Genomic DNA, 22,879 nt, shown 5'->3' on the forward strand with positions numbered 1-22,879 from the left:
GTTTAATCTTTGTTGTTAAATTTTTTAAAAGCACGTTAGAAAGAGTATAGTTTATAGTTATTCGATTCTGAGAGTTATTTATAGTTAAATAGAATATTGAGCTATTTTAGTACTGGTATTAAAACTCTGGTATCAAATTGTCAACAACATTAATACATTTTGAACCATACCCAGCCCTATTACGAAAGAGAGTGCTTAAAGTGTGTTTCCTGAGAGTAAACATCTCTGTTTTGAGGTTCAAAGTTTTTATTCTCTTTGGTAAAAAAAACCAACTAAGAAACATGGTGAATATTACTAATGCATTCTGGCAGTAAGAGAAACAATACTAACATTATGACAAAATAAATCACTGCACAGATCTCAGTTATTTCATTGTTATTATATTTTAATGATTTATTTCATTGATATTACACTTCATGAAAAAATTTTCTTTTTTATTAAAGGCCCCCTAAATCAAATTTGAACCCCGATATGAACGAACAACAATTCTGCCTTATCACAGCAGTATTATTATTCATTGTTGTCACATTTAAAATGATCAGTACTCCTTCAATGATCTCCGCTGCTGGCTTGCAGGCCTGTTGAGAAAATCCTAAATATGTGCCTGTAGCAGCAGCTGTGGGTCCCATACATGTTGTTTTGAATCTGCCTTCAGCCCAGTGTCGCTGTCAGTCCTAAAAATAACTGCAGAAACGACAGGCAGTCCACCCCAATGACTTGGCAAAAGCTTTCCGCCATGCTGCTCACTCCATGTTGATCTAAGCAGCCGCTCCAATCAGCTTTTTTCCACTGGAAGGATGAGCCATCATTTTAATTCTCTGCTTCTCTGGTGAGTTTTTCTTCTCATTGATGATGATTCTTCACTTAATTTTACAGTTAATAATGACAGGAAATGTAAGTCAGGCAATATATGAGTCATACTATGACACCAAAGAGCAGCCAAGGGTACTTTGTGCTCATTGTAACTACACAGTGGTGCCACAGTTTGATAATCAAGACATTTTTTAAGACGGTGATAGATAAGGAGAACATGTTTTCGAACTACCACCATTTTTTGTAATTATAACCAACAAAATAATCCTGCTGTTTGCTTGTTTTCTAAGTTGCTGTTTCTCTGTATGATGCATTTACTTCAAAAGTCTCTTCCAAATAAAATACCCCGTTGGGCTCCATGGTTTCTTTTGTTATTAAACCTTTTTTTTATTACTTTTCAACTCGTATAGCGATTTTACAAACAATATACCAACAGAAACCAAAGACAGTGCAAAAACCCCACAAAAACAACAATACTTTTTTTTTTTTTTAAATGTTTTGGTGTGGTTCTGTGTTTAGCAACCGGGAACTTTCTGTTTCATGGATGTATTATTAGCTGTTTTGTTTTCAAAAGCTGGAAGTGGCAGCAGACCATGACATGCTAGCTGGACTGTTCTGCCAGATATTGGTAATCTCTGTTACACTTTCTCAGGCTCAATCATTTCAATAGTTTTGGGATTTTGGACTTAATGGTAAAGTTATTTCTGAACTTTTATGAAAAATAAACATTGTTCATATTGTTTTAAAGATATTGTTCTTCATGTTTATGTTTTGTCTGTACTTTTAGATAAGAGCTGAACTCAACTGTTGACCGCCCCTGCTGAAACAATATCTGACCAACATTTTGAGCTGAAGTTGATCATGGTCCGCAATGTGGATGACCTGGACTTCTGCCTGTCCTCCCATCCTCAGAGCATCCTGGAGGGCTTGCGTTCCCTCTGCTCTCACCCCAAACTCATCGACGTAACACTGAGCGCTGGCGGCCGGGATTTCCCCTGCCACCGTGGCGTACTGGCTCTCTGCAGCATGTACTTCCGCTGCATGTTCTCGGGGGACTTCGTGGAGAGCATCGCTGCCCGTGTGGAGCTTCAAGATGTTGACCCTGATATACTCAGCTGCTTGCTTGACTTCGCCTACACAGGCAAGCTGACCATCAACCAGAGCAACGTGGAGGGTTTGATCTGCACCTCCAGCCAGCTGCAATTCCAGACCGTTCGATCCGTGTGCAGCCGATACCTCCAGCACCAGATCAATGCAACCAACTGCCTGGGAATCCTGGAGTTTGGGGAGATCCACGGCTGCCCCGAGGTGGTGGCCAAAGCCTGGGCCTTCCTCCTGGAGAACTTGGAGTCTGTGCAACAAGGTGAGGAGTTTCTATTTTTGGGAAAAGACAGGCTGGTGTCCTGCCTGTCTGACGAGAGACTCCAAATCCGGTCAGAGTGCACTCGTGTGGAGGCCATCCTCAAATGGGTTAGTCACCACAAGGAGTCTCGACTCTGCCACCTTCCTGAACTCCTCACCTTGTCCCGTCTCTTTCTACTCAGCCTGGACTACCTGGCTGACACCCTGCTGAAGGACAGTCTGGTGCAGGCCTCGCCCAGCTGCAGGGAGGCTGTGGAAAAACTCCACAGAGAGGTTTGTGAGCTCACACTTAATTTCTCGTTTATATTTGATGAATCGGAGTAAATTCCCAACAACAATTCTGACTTTTACTTTTTTAGAAAATGGATTTGGCACCAGAATATCTGGACAGACTGAGCTCTCAGAGTCCACAACCAAACCTGCAAGAAGTTCTGTTTGTCATGGGAGGTCGTTCACTGGATGACTCGGATGATGAAGATGACTCAGATGAAAATGAGGACCGAGACCCCAGACTGCAAAGACTGCTGCACAGGAACTGTGCTTTCTACAACACAAAGACTAGTAAAAAAATAATCCTCCTCCTATCAAAATTTCAAGCTAGATTTCAGGTTTCAGATTCCATTTTAATTCCCGAATTTGTTGTGAAATGCCTGTCTGATTCCTCAAAACAGTTTGGCAGATGTCAATGGTCGTTAAATGCAGCGTTAACAGAAAAATGGCTCTGCGGAAATGTGGTCTGGATGTGACAAAATTGGATCATCTTCTCAGTTCCTCAAATGAACGTTTTATTGGGCAGACTTGAGGAAAGCGTTATGTTTTTCGCATGGGATATTAAGGAAAAGATTGTTGCATCCCATTTTAGAATTTCTGGTTTTATGTGCAGGCACGACAGCTCTGGCCAGAAGTTGAACATCTGCCAGAAAAGTTACGTTTCACGACTGCTTCAGGCCACCGAGCAATAAACTAGCAGTCACTTACTTTGACCTAAATGGTCCTTGAGGACATTTTGCATCTAATTTTCCTCTTATACATTTGTCATGTACACACTGTATTTGGGAATAGTTTTATCTTCAGTAGTTTGCTTTACTCTCTGGTCCTCAACATTAACTATCTTGTCTTTTCCGTGTAGAAAAGTGGCATGAGCTCCCTAATTTCCCCAATCCCAACAAGTGGGGTTACTCCATGGTCTGCTTGAACAACGATGTGTATGTCACAGGTGAGTCAAGTGTATGCAACACTTTTATACAAAAAAACCTTTAAGGCAAATATCAAAGAAGTAAAAACAAACAGCTTTGAGTGTTGGAAGGCAAAACCACGTCACACTTTTCACTAAGTGCTCTTTGTCTGTCTGACAGGGGGCTCGCGAGGTTCGAATACAAACACCTGGTCGACCACAGAGACCTGGAAGTACATCACAAGAGAGGGGAGATGGGTTACCGTGGCACCCATGCTCTGGCCTCGCACTAACCACACTTCGGCAACGCTCAATGGGGAGATTTACGTCATCGGAGGTAAGAAAATAAATATCTTCCTTGCATGTGGTGCCTCAAACCTGCAGTGCGGTGGAAAAGCCTGATAAACTCCAGGAGCTCATCTGCTCCTCAGTTGCTTACGTCCGCTCCTCTGAGGTGATTTTTTTAAGAATTGGCTTGTAGTTCTCCCATGTGGTGGAATATTGTCAAGTACAGCCAGGTGCTGAGAGCAGGGAAGGTTACATGGTGCTGCATCTCTCTGTAGATAGAATATTTAATGTCAATGAGAACATGATTTCACCTCATTTTTCCCCTTTAGGAACGACGTCGAACCGGGTTGAGGTTGAACATTACGACCCTTACAACGACACCTGGGCCTTGACGTGCCCCGCCTTAAGATATGTGACAAACTTCACCGCCACAGCGTGTCACGGGAAGCTCTATGTGATTGGGTCGTGTGCAGTCAAATACAATGCACTGACCATGCAGTGCTACAACCCTGTTATAGGTAAGGAGGCTCTGAGCACTGTATCACTTCTGCCAGATTAAAACACAATGTCTCCTGTGTGACTTTTATTACTCAAATATTAATACAAATCTTTAAAATATGTGAACATTTGTTCTTATATTTCCATAATGTATGCAGTCCTGGTGGATTCATCTGTAACAATCTTCTGAATAATGTTCAGTTTTCCATTGCGTGTGTGTCAAAAGAGCTGTTTGTCCCCAATTCTTTATCAAGCTTGTACTTTGCTAGTTATAGTATTTTAACCCTCGCATTGCCCAATATCGCTTCCTTCTATATTTACTTTAGAACTTAGAAATAACACACAGAGATTTTATTTTCTAGTGTTGGCTGTAAAACAGTTTTTGTCGGACATTTAAAAGAAAAATGATTCTCCATATGGTGATTGCTGATCTCTTAGTGTTAAGCTCTCTTTTCAATTGGACTATAAATGTGTGTATACATGTTATATTGAGTGCCTGTCATTAGTGATCAGCCTTTACTGATAAAGCAGTTTTGTGAGGAAAGGATTATTAGTGTTATTGTGTTTAATCAGTCTGAAGTGGCATTTTTATTGTTTCCATCTCTTTTTACTAGTTTACAGAATCCAGCCTTGATATATATTTCAGTATGGATGTTTGTTTCTTTTTTTTTTTTTACTTAGTCTGCTAATTGATGTATGTGTTAAACTTTAAAAAAAATTTTTTTTATAGATAACTGGATCAGCATATGTTCCCCCTTCATCCCAAAGTATTTGTCCTCTCCTCGGTCTGTCTGTGTGGATGGAACTATATATCTGGTTGCTGACAACACGAAGAAAGTTTACTCATATGATCCAGAGGTGAACATGTGGCAGAAGGTAGGTTCAGAAATCACTGCTGACTGCAAGAAAAGTAATACACGCATCTGTGTAAATGCTAATTTAAAAATAACACAGCAAAAATAATCAGTTTTTTACTCCTCTAATTTGAATTCTTTCACCCTCTCTTTAGGTGCAGCTTCTTCACATGCTCCATGAGAACGGTGGCCTCGTAACCCTGGGCGGAAAGCTGTTTGTCACCGGAGGCCATTGGAAAGGTATGGAGGGGGACTACGGGGTGGAAGTGGAGGTTTACAACCGAGCGTCCAACACCTGGGAGTTGGAGGGCTTCCTCCCAAGACTTTGGTTCTACAGTGGAGTCTGCACCATCTTCCTAGATCCATCCCAGTGGCCTGATGTTTTCCCCGTAGAGTCAACATAATGCACTCAGAAATGCACACATTTAACATAATGTTAAACTCAGGGTCACAGGGACCTGTCCCCCTGTCCCCCTTATATCCATGTTATAATGCTATTGGAATGTTTATCCCAGGATGTCGTTGTGCCTTAGAATAGTGTGTTACTTGATCCGCAAGTATTCTTGGATGGTTTTTTTTTTTTTTTTTTTTAGGGTTGTGCTTGGCTGCTCAGCAGGTGTTTATTTACACTTCGTATCATGTGTTTGAGATCTGACTTCCTTTTGCGTTATTGAATTGTGCTTGTGAATCATTACATCTTAGTAGAACTAGTTTGTGGGCTACTGTTTTTTAAGTATTATTATTTTGTGTTGTTGTGTAGACAATCAACTGGAAATGCTCTATTTATGAATAAAATGTGTTCCTGAAAAATGGTCAACCAGATGTAAATCTTCTCTCCAAACCACTGCTGGGTTCACCTTCAGTGCCTTTGATCATTAACCCACTGGAATCCAGTGGGTCGGCTCATGGCGTCTGTCCTGCCATGGAAACACCCAAGCCAGCATTCTGTTTCTGTGGCAACGGCCCGGAAGCGCGTGGTCACCATGGCAACGTCGACTGGGGTTATAGTAGTGCCGCATGGCTGCAGTTCAGACTTTAAAGTTCTGTCTTGAGATTTTTTTTTTTTTTTTTCCAACTCGAAAACCTTTTCTGAGTGCGGGTACTAACTTTGTTCAACATACATATCTGTAGTATTTATTTTATTATTTCATGACGTGCTAGGTTTGTTTGTTTGTTTGTTTGTTTGATTCAACATTTGAGGGCTTTTTGGCGAAAAACTGATTAGCATAAAGCTAGCGAGGTCTTTCACCGTCTAATGTTACGACAACACGTTTCATCGCTGAAGTTGGGCCCGCTTTGCAATGAGTTGTCAGCGGGAGCAAGGTGCACACTCACCCGGACTGGAGGCTGTGATTCAGGTCGGTAACATCAGTTTTATTTATTCAGAACATTATTATGAACGGAAGACAGGTGTTGGTAATTAGACTGAAGATGGCCGAATTTCTTTTTGTACACAACAACGCGTTCATTTATCGCTGGTATCACAATATAGAATTAAATAAGTCAATTACTTAAATTCATTATGGTAGACTTTCAGAGCATTTTATTTTCCAGTGGAAAGTAATCATATTTGTTTCTGTACATTTCTGTACTGTACCCAAGTACACTTCAAAGATACTTTATTTGTGTATTTTTTTTATTCATGTTCCCGTATACTTCTGCTCCACAACATTTTATATGAATTTTTGTTGTAGTTACGTAGCACTTACAGGTGGTAGTCACTTTACATTATAAAACATGTCATGCACATCATATGCTCATCTTCTAAAATATGTTAAATTGTTAAGGATGAAAAATGTGTAAAGTTGTAAAAAAAAAAAAAAAAAACTTGTCCAGTTGCAATCTTTAAATTCTACTCATGATAATACAATAATTTAATAATTAATACCTTAAACATGTGAAAGGATCTACTCTAACACTTTAAGCACTGTTTTTTTTTTTTTGCTTGAGATTAATTTAGAAAGTAATGTGGTACTTTTAATTTCTGTTATTGCTACTTAACTATAAGACATTTCTTCTACAACTGTAGTCCAACCCCCAAAAAATAAAAATAAAGTTTTGTGCTAAGTGATGTGTTGGTGTGATTGTAGAAGTTGGAAGAGTCTCTGCGTCACTCTGACGGGAGCTCAGGAGAACAGAGCCTGACACTACAAGGTGATGGACATGAATCTGGAGCTGCAGCCATGCCTATCTCCACTCGCGTACGCCAGATCATCACCCGCAACCTGACTGAGCAGCCTGCTGGTAGGAGAGAGAGCTTTAATTGTAATTGCCAGACAAAAGCACTGAATGCTTCCAGTGCAAACAAAAAATCTGCCTTGTTAGATATCAGTTCTCATGACTGTTTGTCCCATGTGGTAAGACTGACACTTCTGTATGCATGATCTGTTTCCTTGTCCCAGGTGAGAGCTCTGAGGTCAGCGAGCTGGAGGAGATCGGGGCCCGGAGGGAGCTGCAGTCTCCTAGCCAGATGGAGCGTGACCAGCCTCTAGTCAAACAGACCAGTCTCACAGACAGGGTAAGAGTGACACAGGGCAGCAACACACTCTCAGGCCAAGGTCAAGATGTGGAACAATTTTTACATTTTTAGCATCCGTTGCACCCATGCTATTCTAGCTGGATGTTTGTTCTGTAATCCAAAAGGAAAAAAACTAACTGAACTAAAACTATGTCACCAAAAATTATATAACAGACCACATGGAATGCACAGGTGAGTCACCAAGGTAAGTGCTGCTGAAACATATATTATCTACCCATTCTTCATTTGCAATACACGGAAAATGTCGTTTTTCTGTGTTTTGTCAGAGCGTGTAACCACTCACACCTCATCAATTAGTATTTCTGAATACTTATTTCTTCGGAAGATGTTTACTATTTCCCACCCTAGCTGTGGCAAATGTTGTTTACAATGTCACTTGTTAAGGCAGCTCTTAGAGGAGTTGGAGAACTGTCGAGGGTAAATTTGATGCAGTTGTGTTTGGAGATGAGATCAGGAAGGTCAGAAACACTCGAGCATTCACTGCAAAAACGCTGCATGTTTTTTAAATGGAATAAAGTTACAGTCAACATCAGTGTAGCACAACTCTTTCCAGCGGGGAAAGCCCTTTGAGGCTGAACAAACAAACAGTGCAGGAAGATTGAAACAACTTTGCATGTACTGTAATGAAAACTTAACAGGGAATAGGACAGAATAAACAAAGTCACGATTGAATTAATGTACCTGTACATATTTTTATACATTTGTAATTAATTGGTGGCTGCAGTATGACAGTTTACGAATGAGAGTTAGTACTGTATAAGCATCCATTGTGCAGGTGAGTGTGTGTGGGTGCGACTGGATACATGTGCGTGTGTGTATGTGTTTGTAAGTGTAAATAAGAGAGGGGAGGGTGATTCATGAAGGGTTTCCTTGTGGTCTGCTCAGGTAGACTCAGACCCCCTGTGCTCACGAGGACCGGCGTCTCCCTCCATTGCCCCCCCATGGTTGCCCCTCCGTGTAGCGGCTGCTGTTTTGGGGAAATTTGTGAAGGTCACTGGCCTCCTCCCTCGAGGCTGTCAAAGAAAAAGCTCATTTTTCACGGTGCACAAAGCTGCCATTTGTGATAACACTGCTCTCATTCTGCTGCTTAAATCTAATGAACTCCTACTGCTTGCTTTGCTCTGAGAACTTATTTTAAAACTATGGCTATAAATATAACTTAATTAGCTTGGCATATATATATATATATATAGCCTATTTATTTTGTTGGTATTTTTAGATGTGTGAAAAAGCACTAAACAGAAAAATGTGAGGCAAGTGTTGCTGATATTTCATGCTCAAACATCAGAGGAGCAATTTGAATCTGCATTTTTGTATGTGGTAGTGTCTCGCAGGTCAAGCGGTTCATTACGAGACTCCTGTCATGACTCGTCTGTTCAAGTAAAAGCTCCTGTCTTCTCCTTATTATTTTCTCAAATATTTTCTGTTCTGCAAACACAGCATGATTGTTTGGCAGCTTTGCTTGTATGTGATGTTAATGCAGTGTGCAAACCAGTGCCCGGGAGCCAAATATGCTGCTTTGACTATGGCAAATTGATGAAGCCAACGTTCAGGCCAACCGTCTTTTATGTTTTCAGCTTTCTCCTTCAACATTTACTGCTGAAGGGATCAAATCACTGAATATGTCACAGTAGGATCTATTTAGTTTGTCATTGTATTTCAATGCCTATTTTTTAGACAATTTAGTTCTGCTTGTTGGCATTCAGTATTTATATTGATATCAATATAAACATAAATCTAGTTTTGCTGGCCTTGAACTGCATACATTTTGTTTCTATCTTTTAAAATGATAACATATTTTCAGCGTATAGTTTCTTGACACCTCTGTGGTTCCATGAGAACTGCTTCAGTCAGCATTTCTCCCAGTTTGACCCAAGCTTGAACTTTCTTTCCTAGATAATTTACATGGATTTTTGTAATTGACTTTGTCTTAATAATTTGCAACTCTCCTCTGTACATTCTCTCAAGGATAGAAGTACAAGCCCAGTGGATCGCTCATGTTCTTTTTACAGTTTGTGGTTGTGTGTTTTCTATACAAGTGGGGACCAGATATGACCATTCCCATACAGTAATAGCCATATACAGTTGCAGGCTGACAGCGGGAGTATGCCCCCTGCAGTTCCGGAAGCCAAACTAACAGCTCCTGTAACTACTTCAGGGCCATTTACTTACCTTTTACCTTTTGTGATCAGGTTGATGCAACATGACTGTACTTTTCATTCCAATTTGTCAAACCCAATATATACAGTGCCAAGACAAATACAAAACACAAGGTGTTATTTTCTCCATGGGGTTTAATCTTCCCATCTACAAAACATTACTATATATTTGTTACTTAGTAAAGTTCCCGCAGATTTTGTGACAGTGGACTTTCAATTGACAACCTTTCAATGATGAGGAGGCTCCAGGGAATCCCATCTTTCAAAATTATGGAAAATATTACGCAAATGCAGAGACATATAATGTGATAATTATTGAGCTTTAGAGGTGCTGGATCGGTGGTGGCAGACTTTGGACAGAGCCAGGATAGCTGCTTCCAGTATTTTTACTAAGCCTAGCTAAGCATCTGCTGGCTATAACGTCTTATGTTGTGGTATGGGGGTGGTGTCGATCCTCACATTTAACTCTCCACAAGAAATCAAATATTCACAAAATGTCAAACTATTCCTTTAAAGTGTTGTTTTTCAGTTGGAAACAAAGTTGCCCCCGTTGATAGCGCATATGTCATAATTTCAGTGGAAGTTGATCCTCCAAAAAATGTGCGACAGTTTAGAAACATCCATAATCCCCAATTTTCCCCCCAGATTTTCTTGGGTCTCTTTGAGCTGACAGAAGACTATTAAGGCAACTCTGAAAGCCTTCCTCTGTCATGCTCCGTGATCTCTGGTGACCCCAGAAAATTGCACCTGAACCAGGATAAACCTTGACCCAGTTTGTGAGTCGGATGGCCTCGGGAACATGTCGGGGTGAATTCTGAACCCTCTGTGTTGCTTTTGGAGCCCTGCCACTGTGCATTTTCTGAGACGTAGACATTCATACTCCACTCCCCGCACACTTAAGCGACGGCCTGCACAATACTGCGGTGTGGCAGTCAGTTGGATAAAGATAACTCCCGCTGAATGATTTCTGACACCAACTGCCATTTGCCATTGCCCTCTGGAATCTTGAATCCCCTGAGTCTCCCCATAAGAAGCCTGTCAAACATAGTTGGAGCAGATAAAGTCTGTTTTTAGGGATTGTGTTACTGTCCTCTTTTACCCTGCTACCCCCCTCTGTTTCCAGTTTGTTTTCCCTGCTGGCACTAACCCATTCATTTAGGCTGCAGTTTGAATGGAACACTGCCAAAAAGTCTGACTCTCTCAACTATCAATGAAAATTGTAAAAATTAATTGCCCTCCCCAGAGAAAATATGCTTAAAAGCCCCTCTGAAAACTGAATTTGTGATGAAAGTATTCCATTAAACCTTTCAGCATTTGACGCTGGGCTTCTCGTGTTACCTGACTTTAAAGGCAAACATAAAGCACACTTTTCAGTTCTTTTTCACATGTCCAAAATGTCTAATCAGATGTGAAGTCTTGAACTGATTGTATGTATGACATTGTCTTTGCCGAGGGGGGGGACATGAAGTGCTGCAGGACCACATGCTTGTGAGTACACAGCATGTATTATTAGTTTGCCATACTTACACAGCTCGCTTGTATGCCATTACAGAAGCCGTCCCCGTGACCAAAGAGTTCACTACACAGCAACATGCTCACAGCAGTCCCTCCTCCTCTCTCCTATTCTCCCTGTTTGTTATCCCACATTGTGTAATTACCATCAGTGATGATACATAAACAGCTTTCACAATCAGCTGGGGCTCTTTCACGGAGTCAGCACTCAGGAGGTAATGTGAGGGGAGGGGTGGGAGCGGGTATGTTGTTCAAGTAGGATAGTAAGTTTTTGGGCAGCTTGGGGGCGATGGACATCCGCTCCAGCTGTGTTTAGGAATCTGACAGATAGTGCACTCCATTAATTCCCTTTATTAAGCCTCTGGGCCTAGGCCAAGCCAGAGAAAACGATTGCAGCTGTAACCCTTCACATGCTGGCTGGACTGTGCACACATGGCCAGATGTCACCCTGGGTGAGCCAGAGATAGAAAGAAAGAGGTCTGAGGTCGTGGACTGGATTCTGGATGTGCTTTAAAGTGTTTATCCGTCTTAAAAACAGGTATAGATCCACACGTGTTTAAAAAACAACTTTGGAAATGCAAAGCAAATCTTAAGACTTTTCACAAAACCCAGTTGAATTGTTAGATAAACAGGTGAGCTATCAGATCTCCATATGCTGTGACATTAGGTCAGTTAGAGAATATTGTAATCATAACTTGGTAACTGGATGGATTGGATTTTGATCTACCACATGAGCAAGGCAGCAACATTTGGCCCAAACACCAAAGCCTTCATGAGGGCCTTGAAAATGATTCTCTTGTTGCTTGTTGGCAGATGAATCAAAGCGATATTATCCCTTGATGTTGTTTGAAATATTTATCAAAAGAGACAATACAAGGAGTGGCACAAATCATAAATATCAAGAAATATAAAAAAAAAAAAAAAAAAAAAAAAAAGAAAGGAAAAAAAAAAAGCTAATTCAAAGCACATTTTAAGAGCCTGAAAAAAAAAAAAAAAAAAAAAAAAAAAAAAAAAAAAAAAAAAAAAAAAAAAAAAAAAAAAAAAAAAAAAAAAAAAAAAAAAAAAAAAAAAAAAAAAAAAAAAAAAAAAAAAAAAAAAAAAATTCTTACACTTTGGAACCATAAGCAGGGCTCAAGAAACAGATACTTGGGAATAAATAAAAAATTAAAAAAAAAAACATAGCAACCATATGGAGGCATAAAACATACCATGACATAAAGGTTGTTTTTGAATGAAATGCATTTTGGACATCATTGCAGAATGGCAGCGGATGACCTCAAGGATTCAGCTACAGTGGGATTGAGCTCAGCTCTCTTTAAGGAGCCGTGGAGGCTGCTCAAGAGTGATTTTACTCTGAAGCAGATCATAAACAGCAAAGGGTGTTCAGTGAGCACACTTCTGGGCCCCCAGTAAGCCCTGTAAACCCTGGAGTTAGGGCAGATGGAGGACTGGGATTACTGGCTTCTCTCTTTTGCCTTTAGAGTCACCACTGTATGGGTGTGTTGTGAAGAACAAGGAGTTCAAGCTCACTTGGAGCTGTGGGTGATGAGATTTAATGATGCAAGGGAAGATGGTGGCGTAGGAGAGTTTTCGTGAAGGTGGGGGTCTCCTCACCAGACTGTTATGGCGCCCTCTTGGGAGCTTCCTGCACGGAGCATGGCTAATCCAGAGCAGCCCCCGGCCTCCTGCTTTATAGCTGACAGGGGAGAAACCATAAAAAAGCGTCATCTCTGTAGTGTGCGGTGTAGGGGTGAGGCGCTGGCAGGGAGCCCACACACTGCAGCCATGTATGAAAAAGCGCAAACAAGCCGCCACATCAGGGCAGGGCGGGGACCCTCAGGAGTTGCCAGGGACACCTGGTCATTGAGTGCACAGCAAGGTACTGTGGGGAGGGTGCAGTCCACAGCAGTGACAGTTGTTTACAGATCTGAACTGCACATACTTAATCTGTAAAACACTGATGACAATGTATATCCCAGTTTGCCCATGTAGAAACAGAGCTGTGAGATTTGCATGACCGTCCAGCTCCTGAGGATGTGGTGTGTCCCTGCAGACCCCACAGTCCAAAGGAAAAAATAGGACATGTGAGAAATGATCAAAGTTATATGTCTAGTTGTGATATGACAGTGACCTGATGACAGTTTGCAGTTTGCAGCTCTAGAAGTTTCACTGTTTGTATGATTTTTTTTTTAAATATTTTGATTACCTACAAGTTTGTTGGGGGCTATGTGCTGGTGAAGGTGCACTTTGGAACTTTCTTGCAGACAAAGTTTTGTTATATTCAGTATTACTCACTAAAATACATCGTTGGGGCTTTGTTACTCTACGTGTTACTGCCGACAACTGTTGATCATTGTAGTAATGTAAAACAAATAGCAGGCCTGTGTCAGCTCATGCAGGTGTGCATTTGTCTGTCTGCACAAACAAGAAAGGACACACTTGTTAAAATATTTCTCCATTGTGCTGCTGGTTGAAAATGTATCAGTACAACCTGAACTGAAATGACAAGGATCCTTCATCTGAATCCTGCCTCACCTTCTCGTAGAAATATTTTGAACATCTACCTTATCAAAGTGTTATTGTATGATGTGCTCACTTGGTGCCCTTTTACAGAACTTTTTTTGTTTGTTTGTTTTTGCACTAGCGTCACCAATTGTATTTGAGCCATGATGTTGACTGTGTACCTCTGGGACAGAGAAATGATGTGGAGATCATTGAGTCTTTTGTGTTTATGAGTGTCTTTTTATCAGGATGAGTTTGATTTAGTTTTGGATATATTTGTATGAGTTGCACTGCATCCGCATTATATCTTTCTACAAGTCTTTAATTGTAGATTATGTGCTATGGTAAGCTTTGTGCTCTATGGCTATGCATCCAAGGTGTATTTATTAAATGCACGCTTGTTAGTAAGTCCATGTTATTGCTATAGTTGTGCCAAATACTTGAAAAGATGCATAATCACTAAGGCTCCACACACAGCTGTTTCCAGGAGTCCCTTTAAACACAGCTGCTGCAGTTGTGTGTGTTTCAAACACTCCACCCATGTTGTTCTTCCCTTTTCAGTCCCTAAAGCTGTCACCTCAACAACGGGCAGTAAAAGAAGTTTTTGTGCTCTCCGGGTCCTCAGAGAAAAACACCAAAAGGCGCAGAGCCAAGTGCGTGATGGCCGTCGGTGTAGTTTGTAGTATAAATTTCTGAAAAGGGCATTTGAAAATGTGTTAATAATGGTGGCGAAGTGGCTGGGTCCAGTGTTGAACAGTGAGACTATTGTCTTGGCTCTCTTGGAGCCTGCTGGAGAGATTAAGCACCCAGAGAAGAGATGAGGTACAGAGGAGAGGAGGGAGGGGGTGGGTCGCAGAGTTGATTTGAAGGGCTTGGATGGTGGTTTGGAGTGTGTTACAGGGGAGGGGGCTCCCTCGCTCTCGCTCTCTTCCTCTCTTTTTAAATGAGAAGTCGGCAAGGGCAGCTGGAGGCACGCAGTGTTGTAGTGCTCCAGGGCCATGTGGTTTCTATTAGTGAGGACAGGGTGTCTGGCACCAGGATACAGAGTGGGTGGTGCACAGGGAGTTTAGGTTGTATGAGGTTGAGAGGTTACAGGACATTTGGATTTCAGATATGGGAGAGAATATGAGAATCCACATTGAGAAAGACCAGGACATTTGTATCTGTGTTTTTAGATGCATTTGACAGATACACCCATCCAGGCATAAACACCAAGATACAAACATGCTGCACTTAGACCTCCACAGCCTGACATGAATTGTGTCCTACCTAAACCCCATCTTTAAAACTAGCCATTGTTTGTTTGTTAACCCTGCCAATACTGCTGCTTTCTAGATTTTTCTATCCAATCAAATGCTGATCATTGTTATTGTGGGGGACATACAATATGAATATTTATTTTCCTAAGTATTAATGAAATTCAGCATTGAACCATGTCGTGAGTAATCACAAATGTTTGATTGTACAGAAAGGTGTTGTTTTTTTTTTAGCATGAACATGCATTTATAGAATACATGAAAAATGCATTCAGCAAAGTTCCCATGCACTAACTTTACTTGCTCTCGAACAGGTTTCACAGTGGACTATTGGAAAACTGACTCATCTGAACTCAGACTTATCTTTTAGCCCAACTATTGCGTTATGCAATACACCCTATCTTTCGGAAAAGTGAAGTTGACATATTGTTTTATTGGAATGCAGTTCAACACCATCAACGAGAACAGCATTAAAAAGTAGCATTAAATTAGCATTAAAAATTGATTAGAGTCCATCAATGTCTCTCTGACCCATTTTTAGTTAAACAGAATATGATACATTTTGCAGAGGAAAGACTGATGGCACAGTTTCTGCAATGGATTGCAAGATTATACAGGTGTACCTTATAAACAAAACAAAGTGCATGTATGCTGGTGTACACTGATGTGCAACCTGCTAAAGCCCCCTTGTTGCTTCTCTGTCCAGCTCGATCAGATACTGATGCTGCAGTCAGCAGCGGACTCAGACCAGGACAGTGTACCACCAGGATCCATGCAGCTACAGAACAAGGAGAAGTCCTACAGACAAAAACTGCAGGTCTACCAGGAAGCCCAGCAGAGACAAGCCCAACTTGTTCAGAAGCTGCAGACCAAGGTGGCTAGAAATGGATCTCACTATTCATGCATTCTCATATGTGAGAGTTAGAGTTCCTTTGGCTTAACAGTGCACCTTACCTTTGTTTGTACATGCTAGGTTCTTCAGTACAAGAAGAGGTGTGGGGAACTAGAAGATCAGGTGCTGGAGAAGACTTCAGAGTCTGAAAGGACGAGATTGTTGGTGCGTCTAGACGGCAGCATCACCGTGAATAATTAGTATTGTTTACATATACAGTTAATGTCCAGATTTAAGTCTAATAGGCTCACTAGGCTCATCTAGACGCAAGTCTGCTCCTCACATACAAACACACTGAAATGGTTTGAACTAATTGATATTATAATATTTACAAAAAATTCTAAACAATGTTTACGTGTTCAACTCATGTTTATCACTTCAATGTGACTTAAAATTAATTTAAACATGAAACGGCCCAGTCGTTATATCTCCGTATAAGAATTAATACAAATACATACTTTGTCAAGTGTTTTTCTATGAACTATAAAAGTCATTTAGACAATGACTAAAGGAATCATACTTAACTGGAAAATAAAACATTGGTTTTGTCCTCTCGTTGTGAATTTGGCCACTCAAATAATAAATAAATGACAGTAAATATTTGCATTATGTTGTAAATAGAAGGCAATTTAAGACTTACAGATGGACAGACCAGTCATGTTGTGAATAAGATTTGGACTTTTGTTTAAATGTGTTTAATTCATCTAAATATTATTCTTGGCTGCGTAGCCCCCGCAGATATTTGTATTAGTAGATTTACTCTGTAATTATGTTGTTTCATAAATATTCAGTGCTGCTAACCTTCTGCTGCTGCCATATACTGAAGTGTTATCAGGATGCCAGTAGTAGTGGTGGTGTGTGTGTGTGTGTGTGTGTGTGTGTGTGTGTGTGTGTGTGTGTGTGTGTGTGTGTGTGTGTGTGTGTGTGTGTGTGTGTGTGTGTGTGTGTGTGTGTGTGTGTGTGTTCAGCTGCAGGCCCACCTGGACTCAGCCGAGCGTCAGCAGCGGGCAGAGCTGGATCTCAACATGACTCTCCAGAATAAGTGTGTCCAGCTGGAGGAGGAGCAGAAGAGGTGAGTGATGGGCACTATGCAGAGCAGGTAGCGAGGTTAACCTGCCAATAAAGAAACTTGTGCAGCTTCTGTATTCATAAATAATACATTTCAGGGGAAAAGTGCACAAAGTTTAGAATGCAGGAATCAGAAAACCTGCCTCAGCAGGGAGTTTCTATTTGGCACCACACTTAGAACAGTACATTCATGAATACGCCTATTAGAAATGTGCTCCTGTTTTCTGTCTGTTTCCTGTGGAGAAGAAGAAGTTAAGTCAAAATATTTCTGAGAAATGTGTGGAGCAGAGCTATTCCCAGCAGCTGCTTCAGCTTCCCTGCAGTTTTCCGCTGCCCTTGCTGCAGGGAGAAGGCAGAACCTGCCCCTGGCAGATAACCTCAGCATCCAATTTGTCAGAGAAAATTTGTGGGACTGTTGTTGGCTCTGTTCTCCAAAGCACTTTAATAATGTTTCACATTAAGTGTGGGCCAGCCTCTTGAGCTGACGCCATATTTTAATGCCCCATGATTTGTACAATTATGGAGCTTTATTTCAAATACCCATGCTTGAAACATTGCCAGGAACTGATCAATTTTACTGCCCCAAAATATCACTCATTGTGGAGTTAACTAGTGCTAACCACTAAAGTGTTTTGTAATATAAGTACATTGTAGCGATAAGTCCGCAATCATTACTTACACAGTGGCATCACTGAATCCTTCTTTCATCACATCTCAGTTCCCTTTAAACACAATATCATCCCGAACATGCAAACATGGGTCTCACTCTCTCAGACAGATAACCCAACACAACAATGTGGCGTGCGTCACTTTACTGGGTGTGTGTTGAGTGTGAAAATGATGTAAACATTTTGTAAATGACTCTACAAGTAGATCTGGTTGAAATTAAATTTAAGTTGACACAGACATTATAAAACTGTCGCACATGTTCACCCTGTGAGTGCGGTTAGCGAGGGTGGATCTAAAGGCTAGAGATGTACGAGTGATGTGCTGAAGTTTGGGTGCTGTGGCGAGGTTTATAGAAGGATGTAAAGACAATCATTTGTCATTGTGTCATAAGACTTGTTGTTTCCAGGTGTGCCGACCTCAGCCAAGTGAACTCCATGCTGCGGGAGCAACTGGAGCAGGCAGGCACCGTCAACAAGGGGCTGACAGAGAGCTTATGGAGGGCCCGAGAAGACGTCGAGTTGTGTGATACTCGTCTACGCAGAGAGCAAGAGGTGAGAAAAACCACAAAAATGAAGTCGGGAAGAAAAAAACAGGCCGAGCTCAAGTTCATCCCTTCCTGCGCACAGATTGTGCAATTAAAGTCCTGTTGAGTTCACATGGGGTAGGAATTCCATTCATAGCCAGTTTCGGCAATTCACTCTCATTCCCTGTTCATTTCATTGCTATGATTTTTGAGTTGTTGTTTCCTGTGAAAACATTCCAACTGCTGAGGGGGAGGAAAACTTTGTACAAACAATCTGGCGTTCGTGCTGTAAATGGGCTACATCTGTTGATTCAGGGAAATCCGATTATTTGTATGGGTGCCAGTGTGAGTGCAGGAGTTCCAGTGTTGCATCTGTTTGGGATCACAATCACATGAAAGGTTGCTGCAAGCAAACCTTCCCACCTACCCTCCAGCCTCTAGTCCCCTCGTCTGCTCGTCTCTGCAGACGTGTGCCTCCCGGTCGAGTTGTGAACAGGCTCGTGTCAGAGCACTGTGGCGCCAGGCCGCCTCCCTGCGGAGCACTTTCACCCAGCTAAGGACTTTCACTGACAGGTGAGTGTGGCGCGCTGCCAGAATCCCTCCGGTGACACAAGAACCTCCACCTCTCCTGTGTCTCACACTCAAGACTGTGACTACAATCCATCTCTCAGCCAGAGATCAAAGTGGAAGAGGTCAGCAGGGTCGCTGGTCCCCCTGCTTATTGTTTCCTCACTGGGGGGACAGATGGCTTAAGGTGCCTGGGCTCACTGTTGAAATCATCCATCAGGACAAAGCTTGAACTCTTGAATTGAGGAACACTTGGCTTTTATAAAGTTGAACCACTGTATTGAAGAGTCATTTTTTTGTAAAAGCTTTGTCGTGTCAGAGGCTGTACTGTAATTTAAACTGAAGACTTCAAAGTGAGCCCTGATCCCAGAGCTTAATCACAGCAGACATCCATCATCTTCAAATACAAACAGACTGTTTTTTTAATTAGACTAATAGCTCACAACTGTATGAATGAAACCAGCATGTCATTGCTCCTTACCCTTTCAGATCTTTCATATGTTATGGGGCATTCTGTAATCCGTGTTGTACCCTTTTCAACAGAACTCTGTCCGATGTGCGCGGGGAGTGCGTCGCTGCCAGCCGGCGGCTACATGTTGCTTGTATGAACTTAGAGGCCAGAGTAACACAAGGGAGCACCTGTAGTGGTGTGGAGATGTCAGCACTGGAGAGGCAGCTTAAAGGAAGCTTAAAAGAGGCCATGCAGCTTCAGGGTCGCTGGGATGCAGAGAAAGTCGAACTGAACTCCAGGTAACGTCATCTCCGAATCTATCTATCTATCTGGGTCTGTTTATAATAAGGAGTCTTGTGGAAATGGCAGCCAAAATAACTTAATTTCGTTTAATGGCCATTAGATGATAGTTTTAAAGTTAATATTGGAAGTTTAATTGAAAAAGCCCAAAACTTATCTCTCGGAATGTAATTATTTTTTCTCCATAAACTCAGGACTCATTTTCCTACAGTCTGTGGGCTAATAGAACTGATGTGGACTGTCAGAATGAAATAAACTGAAATATACATCAAACTAAAATAGAAGTTCTGAGTTTGAGGTCATGTATAGTGGAACCGTTTGATCACATTCTTCTGTTGCCTGAAAGGAAAGCCAAATTTAATCCCCTAGATGAAACCTCAGAACTACACATGCTGTAGACATTCAAGCTAGTTTCAGTGAGCTGGTGCTGTTGTGCTGATATAAAAGAATCACGTTCTTTCTACCATCTCTTGTGCACTTTAGTTAGACGACTGCAGGAATGTCTCTGCTTTTGTATTCTGGATCTAAACTGCTTTTGATCTCATCATCAAAAGTAATTGTTAATCCCACTATTCTATGTGCAGAATATGATAGTGTTGATGGTCTAGTAGGAAGAATACATGCCAATCTCTCTCTCTTTTCAAAGTCTCAGGAATTGTGTGTGTGTGTGTGTGTGTGTGTGTGTGTGTGTGTGTGTGTGTGTGTGTGTGTGTGTGTGTGTGTGTGTGTGTGTGTGTGTGTGTGTGTGTGTGTGTGTGTGTGTGTGTGTGTGTGTGTATCTCTTTCTCTCTTTCTCTTTCTCTCTGTCCATTTCCATACCCGTTGGTCTGTGTAGAGTCCTAGAACTGACCGACACATTGAAGCATCTCCGGAGCCAGAACAGTGAGAAGGATGCAAGCCTCAACACCATGCACATCAGTCTGGACAGGATGGTGGGAATCAGCAGTGGGAGGTGGCAGATTGACGGGTGGTTAAGAGGGTTAAATTGGCTCTAGTCTGAACTTTAGGCTTTGATAAAGTCCACAACTTCCTAGTCTAGAGGGCTCCTGTCTGGGGAATGTCGGACTTCGCTCTCTGTGTGCTGCTTATCTGACTTAAATGGTTTCCTGCTCAGGAGACGAGGAGAACAGAGGATAAAGCAGAGATGGAAATACTTCACACAGAGGTCCAAGTCCTCCAAAAGACTTTATACCATGTTCAACAGGTCAGAACATAACTAAGTACTGAACCTAAGGAAATTGTGCACTTTGTTAGCAGATGAGGACATAAATCCTTTTCTATTTCCACTCTAACTGATTTCCAGTTGGTTGGCAGTGAGAGTGAGAGCTGTGGCTCTGACATTGTGTCTTCCTCACCTCTCCACGGCCGGCCTCCTCTGAGGAATCCTGTCGTTATAGCTGTACAGAACGCTCTCTCCAAGCACCAGAAACAAACACAGGTATAACAAATGTATCTATTTCAGAGAAACAATATTCTCAACACTTTTTAATGACATTTAACTTAATCAATCATACACTCACATACAACCGCAGGACCTGCGTGCATGTCTGGAAGCTGCTCTGGAGCAGGTGGACACGCTGCGGGATCACCTACAGGAGAGGGACGCCGAGAGGAGGAGGTTGGAGCAGGAGATCCAGGAAGTGAGGAGGGAAAGTCAGGAGGCTAAGAAAGCTCTGGAGGAAAGCCTCAGAGACAACAGCAGATATCGCTGCTCAGTGGAGCTCATCTCCAGGTACACCGTGATCAAGCACTTTCTTATCCTTTTTCATGAGACTGCGTTGTGACTGTGGTATTTCTGAAATTCCTAGTACACGAAGAAGCGTAATGTTTTCCGAATAAAGAAGAGTTTCATGAAATGAGCACAACTTCGATCCTTCTCCTTCAATCTTGAAATTGCCATTATGCCTAAATGTTGCTTTTAAAAAAAATGTTGGATGTTTAATAATGCAGATCGTTATCAGAACATATTTAAATGTACTGAAATTGTAAAAAGAAGTTTTATTTTGTTGTTAAGTGTTTTGTGGTTTGATATGGTTTTATTAGTGTGATGATGAATTTTGCAATAACTGGCTTTACACATGAACTGTCTCTTTCTTCTCCTTTGCCTCTCTGTTGGTCCACAGTGAGAAAGGAAGCATGGAGAAGCTGCTCTCAGGGCTGCAGCAGGAGGTGGACTCCCAGCACGCCGAGCTGGAGGTGCAGCGGAGCTCATCGCTGGAGCTCCAGAGACAGCGGGACCTCCTGAGGCAGCAGAGGGAGGATCTGGAGATGCAGCTGGCACGCCAGCGTATGGAGGCCCAAAGAGGGTACAAACACGAGCCCAGAGAATGACCATTATACAACACACATCCTGTCAAGCGTGATTGTTTTCAAGCTCCGTTTGTTTAGAGTTCAGATCAGTAACACATGTCATTCTCCGGCCGGCAATGCACCCAGATGACATTTGGAGGAAAATGTAAATGATTTACATAGCATTACTGCACTCATGCAAGAGGGATACTTTTTTCTCTTTTTTGGGGTTTCTTTTGCTAAAAAATTTGATTAACTGAGAATTGGAGCAGGACATGCGATCAAACAAAAAAAAACAAAACTCAGCGTTCAAGCCTTTGGCACCAACATTTATCCATTTTTCAAAGTTAGATTAGGATTGTGTGTGGGACCGAAACAGTGTGAGAAAGTTATTATGTGATACATTTTATGTTTCAGTGAGAGAAGTCTGCAAGAGCTTGAAGGGAAGCACTCAGATCTGCGGAGGGAACTTGTGACAGTGAAGGAGGCTCTGAGTCATGTCGCCCTGCAGAAGGAGGTGTTGGAGGATGACAAGGCCAGCCTCGCTCTGGCTCTCACGAAGGTCAACTGCTGTGCTTTTACTCCAGCTATCCTGATACTGGACGGCCCTCTCCGGGGTTTTGATTGTTTATGTCCTTCTAATATTAATGATTCACTCCACAGATGGAGTCCCAGAGTGCTGCACAGGAGTTCGCCCTCACCAAACTGCAGAAACAAGAGGGTGCCCTGAAAGATTCTCTCGCCAAAATGGCTGCCCTTAGTGAAGGCTTAGCCCAAGACAAGGTGGAGCTCAATCGAATTCTGCTGCAGGTCAGTATCCGTGTACTCGCCCTGAAACACTAATGGAAGGCAGTGAACATAACAGCAGTGAAATAATTTGGTTTCCTTTCCAGACAGAAGGGGAGAAGACTGAGCTTGCCGAGCGTAGACGGGAAGCCGAAGTGGAGCGGACGGCGGCCAGAGAGGACACAGCACGGGCACAAAAGGAGATGATGAATCTGCTTGCTGAGAAACAAGCCCTGGAGATCTCACACAACCACTCACAGGTCTGCCAGAGGCTCGAAGCAGAGCTGAGCCTCCTGCAGAGGGAGAAAGCTCAGGCCCTGGAGAAGCACTCCCAGGTCAGGGACCCTCCGGCCACTCACACTCCTCCCGGTGCCACC

The 22,879-nt window shown here is 42.1% G+C and overlaps 2 protein-coding genes across 3 annotated transcripts in view; both read left to right on the forward strand.

The window, feature by feature from the left end:
- The first annotated feature begins 612 nt into the window (after positions 1-612).
- On the forward strand, positions 613-5,394 carry klhl30 (kelch-like family member 30). Of its 2 annotated transcripts, none has more exons than XM_069704037.1 (8): positions 613-829; positions 1,601-2,448; positions 2,535-2,736; positions 3,305-3,391; positions 3,531-3,686; positions 3,967-4,155; positions 4,866-5,011; positions 5,145-5,394. In XM_069704037.1, exons 2-8 carry the CDS (start codon positions 1,675-1,677, stop codon positions 5,391-5,393), a joined length of 1,803 nt encoding a protein of 600 aa, XP_069560138.1. In that variant the 5' UTR covers positions 613-829; positions 1,601-1,674; the 3' UTR covers position 5,394. The 2 variants fall into 2 exon arrangements, with proteins under 2 accessions (XP_069560138.1, XP_069560139.1); XM_069704038.1 differs by lacking the exon at positions 613-829 and adding an exon at positions 879-1,056.
- Positions 5,395-5,430: 36 nt separating this feature from the next.
- Positions 5,431-22,879, forward strand: part of crocc2 (ciliary rootlet coiled-coil, rootletin family member 2) — a 30,778-nt gene continuing 13,329 nt past the window's right edge. The window contains exons 1-17 of the mRNA XM_069704039.1: positions 5,431-6,347; positions 7,080-7,233; positions 7,392-7,507; positions 15,664-15,831; positions 15,931-16,014; positions 16,818-16,921; positions 17,993-18,137; positions 18,576-18,682; positions 19,220-19,426; positions 20,263-20,359; positions 20,542-20,631; positions 20,731-20,865; positions 20,960-21,159; positions 21,551-21,733; positions 22,134-22,278; positions 22,380-22,526; positions 22,610-22,837. Of these exons, the coding sequence (XP_069560140.1) occupies positions 6,291-6,347; positions 7,080-7,233; positions 7,392-7,507; positions 15,664-15,831; positions 15,931-16,014; positions 16,818-16,921; positions 17,993-18,137; positions 18,576-18,682; positions 19,220-19,426; positions 20,263-20,359; positions 20,542-20,631; positions 20,731-20,865; positions 20,960-21,159; positions 21,551-21,733; positions 22,134-22,278; positions 22,380-22,526; positions 22,610-22,837 (2,367 nt within the window). The 5' untranslated portion in view covers positions 5,431-6,290. The remainder of the gene's footprint in view (positions 6,348-7,079; positions 7,234-7,391; positions 7,508-15,663; positions 15,832-15,930; positions 16,015-16,817; positions 16,922-17,992; positions 18,138-18,575; positions 18,683-19,219; positions 19,427-20,262; positions 20,360-20,541; positions 20,632-20,730; positions 20,866-20,959; positions 21,160-21,550; positions 21,734-22,133; positions 22,279-22,379; positions 22,527-22,609; positions 22,838-22,879) is intronic.

This window comes from Brachyistius frenatus, unplaced genomic scaffold, assembly GCF_029030835.1.
Source record: "Brachyistius frenatus isolate BFR_SWC_R1_liver_20210118 unplaced genomic scaffold, ASM2903083v1 Contig_49, whole genome shotgun sequence".
NCBI lineage: Eukaryota > Metazoa > Chordata > Actinopteri > Embiotocidae > Brachyistius > Brachyistius frenatus.

Bases quoted from the DNA above. Each gene is read 5' to 3' on its own strand.
- klhl30 (XM_069704037.1), top strand. From the start codon at position 1,675: ATGGTCCGCAATGTGGATGACCTGGACTTCTGCCTGTCCTCCCATCCT. The intron at 3,392-3,530 runs GTGAGTCAAGTG...TCTGTCTGACAG, and splicing joins CAACGATGTGTATGTCACAG to GGGGCTCGCGAGGTTCGAAT. The intron at 4,156-4,865 runs GTAAGGAGGCTC...TTTTTTTTATAG, and splicing joins GTGCTACAACCCTGTTATAG to ATAACTGGATCAGCATATGT.